The following is a 2,500-nucleotide window of genomic DNA, read 5'->3' as shown; positions in this document are numbered from 1 at the left end:
AACAGTTTGAAGCTTATCAGGTATGATTATTATTATTATTATTATTATTATTATTATTATTATTATTATTATTTTATTATATTATTATTATTATTATTATATTATATTATATTATATTATTATGATTATTATTATTATTATTATTGTTATTATTATTATTATTATTATTATCATGATTATTATATTGCTGTTCTTGGGCAGTGGTGTAATGATAATAATAATAATAATAATAATAATAATAATAATAATAATAAATATAGCTGCAAGCAGCAATACGGGGGCCAATAAATGCAATATGCAATATAGAAAAAGCAATATGCCGAAAGGGCCTTTCTGTGTGGAGTTTGTATGTTCTCCCCGTGTCACCTAGGGTAGATACCCTCACAAAAACATACAGTAATCCTGGTCTCTATACTGCCTCCCCCTGGTCAGCCAGGGCGCCTGATGGAGGGGAAAGGAACTGGTTGGAATAACGTGTTCCTTCCACGCGCTACGTCCTACCAGGGAAACTCCCCCTGTCAGGTGATAAGAAGCTACGTCCTACCGGGGAAACTCCCCCCTGTCAGGTGATAAGAAGCTACGTCCTACCGGGGAAACTCCCCCCTGTCAGGTGATAAGAAGCTACGTCCTACCGGGGAAACTACACCCTGTTAGGTGATAAGAAGCTACGTCCTACCGGGGAAACTCCACCCTGTCAGGTGATAAGAAGCTACGTCCTACCGGGGACACTCCCCTGTTAGGTGATAAGAAGCTATACGTCCTACCGGGGAAACTCCCCCCTGTTAGGTGATAAGAAGCTATACGTCCTACCGGGGAAACTCTCCCCTGTTAGGTGATAAGAAGCTATACGTCCTACCGGGGAAACTCTCCCCTGTTAGGTGATAAGAAGCTACGCCCTACCGGGGAAACTCTCCCCTGTTAGGTGATAAGAAGCTACGTCCTACCAGGGAAACTCCCCCCTGTTAGGTGATAAGAAGCTACGCCCTACCGGGGAAACTCCCCCCTGTCAGGTGATAAGAAGCTACGTCCTACCGGGGAAACTCTCCCCTGTCAGGTGATAAGAAGCTACGTCCTACCAGGGAAACTCCCCCCTGTTAGGTGATAAGAAGCTACGCCCTACCGGGGAAACTCCCCCCTGTCAGGTGATAAGAAGCTACGTCCTACCGGGGAAACTCTCCCCTGTTAGGTGATAAGAAGCTACGCCCTACCGGGGAAACTCTCCCCTGTCAGGTGATAAGAAGCTACGTCCTACCAGGGAAACTCCACCTTGTCAGGTGATAAGAAGCTACGTCCTACCAGGGAAACTCTCCCCTGTCAGGTGATAAGAAGCTACGTCCTACCAGGGAAACTCTCCCCTGTCAGGTGATAAGAAGCTACGTCCAACCAGGGAAACTCCCCCCTGTCAGGTGACAAGAAGGTCAGTTGGCTCTCATGCATTGAAGGAGGCATGAGCTCGGCCCTGGCCTCCCTAGGTTGGCAGAGGGAGTGTAGTGCCCAGGATTACATAGAGATTGGCACTGGGTGTAAAAAATATGGGTTACAAAAAAAAAAATCGTGGGACAAAAAAAAAAAAGAAGCAATATGCAATGTGCGCAATTCAGCCATGTAGAAACATAATAGACTGAACTTGAGAGAAAGAACAATTCAGCCATGTAGAAACATAATAGACTGAACTTGAGAGAAAGAAGACCATGCAATTAACAAATGAGCATTGGAATCAAGGTTCAAGGTTCAAGGTACTTTATTTTGAAATATGTCTTGGACACACAGACCAGCAGCATACACAATGCCATACAGTACAAGACGCTCAAAAACGACCTTGGGGGTGATGGGGGGGGTGATGAGGGGTGTGGACATACCCATAATCTTCTTTGCAATTTTGACTAATCTAAGGATCTCAGAATTATACTTTACCGTCAGGTTTCCAAACCAACTGGTGATTCCATCTGACAACAGACTCTATACTAGCTCTATAAAAGATCAGCTTTATGTTTCTACATACACTAGCTCTATAAAAGATCAGCATTATGTTTCTACATACACTAGCTCTATAAAAGATCAGCTTTATGTTTCTACATACACTAGCTCTATAAAAGATCAGCATTATGTTTCTACATACACTAGCTCTATAAAAGATCAGCTTTATGTTTCTACATACACTAGCTCTATAAAAGATCAGCATTATGTTTCTACATACACTAGCTCTATAAAAGATCAGCATTATGTTTCTACATACACTAGCTCTACAAAAGATCAGCTTTATGTTTCTACATACACTAGCTCTATAAAAGATCAGCATTATGTTTCTACATACACTAGCTCTATAAAAGATCAGCTTTATGTTTCTACATACACTAGCTCTATAAAAGATCAGCATTATGTTTCTACATACACTAGCTCTATAAAAGATCAGCTTTATGTTTCTACATACACTAGCTCTATAAAAGATCAGCATTATGTTTCTACATACACTAGCTCTATAAAAGATCAGCATTATGTT

The 2,500-nt window shown here is 41.4% G+C and overlaps 1 protein-coding gene across 2 annotated transcripts in view; it reads left to right on the top strand.

Annotated features, from left to right (window-relative positions):
• The window catches only part of LOC311044559 (calcium and integrin-binding family member 2-like), a gene marked incomplete at its 5' end in the record, with an annotated part of 20,060 nt that overhangs the window by 111 nt on the left and 17,449 nt on the right, over positions 1-2,500 (top strand). For both annotated transcript variants that reach the window (XM_084056233.1, XM_084056234.1), the window contains one exon: positions 1-20. This exon is cut by the window's left edge. In XM_084056233.1, coding sequence (XP_083912359.1) covers positions 1-20 — 20 coding nt within the window. The remainder of the gene's footprint in view (positions 21-2,500) is intronic.

The sequence above is a fragment of the Gymnoscopelus microlampas genome (genome assembly GCF_963454915.1).
Source record: "Gymnoscopelus microlampas genome assembly, chromosome: 1".
NCBI classification, from domain to species: Eukaryota; Metazoa; Chordata; class Actinopteri; order Myctophiformes; family Myctophidae; genus Gymnoscopelus; species Gymnoscopelus microlampas.
The sequence above is the reverse complement of the archived record's forward strand: the minus strand, read 5'-3'. Positions and strand labels throughout refer to the sequence as shown.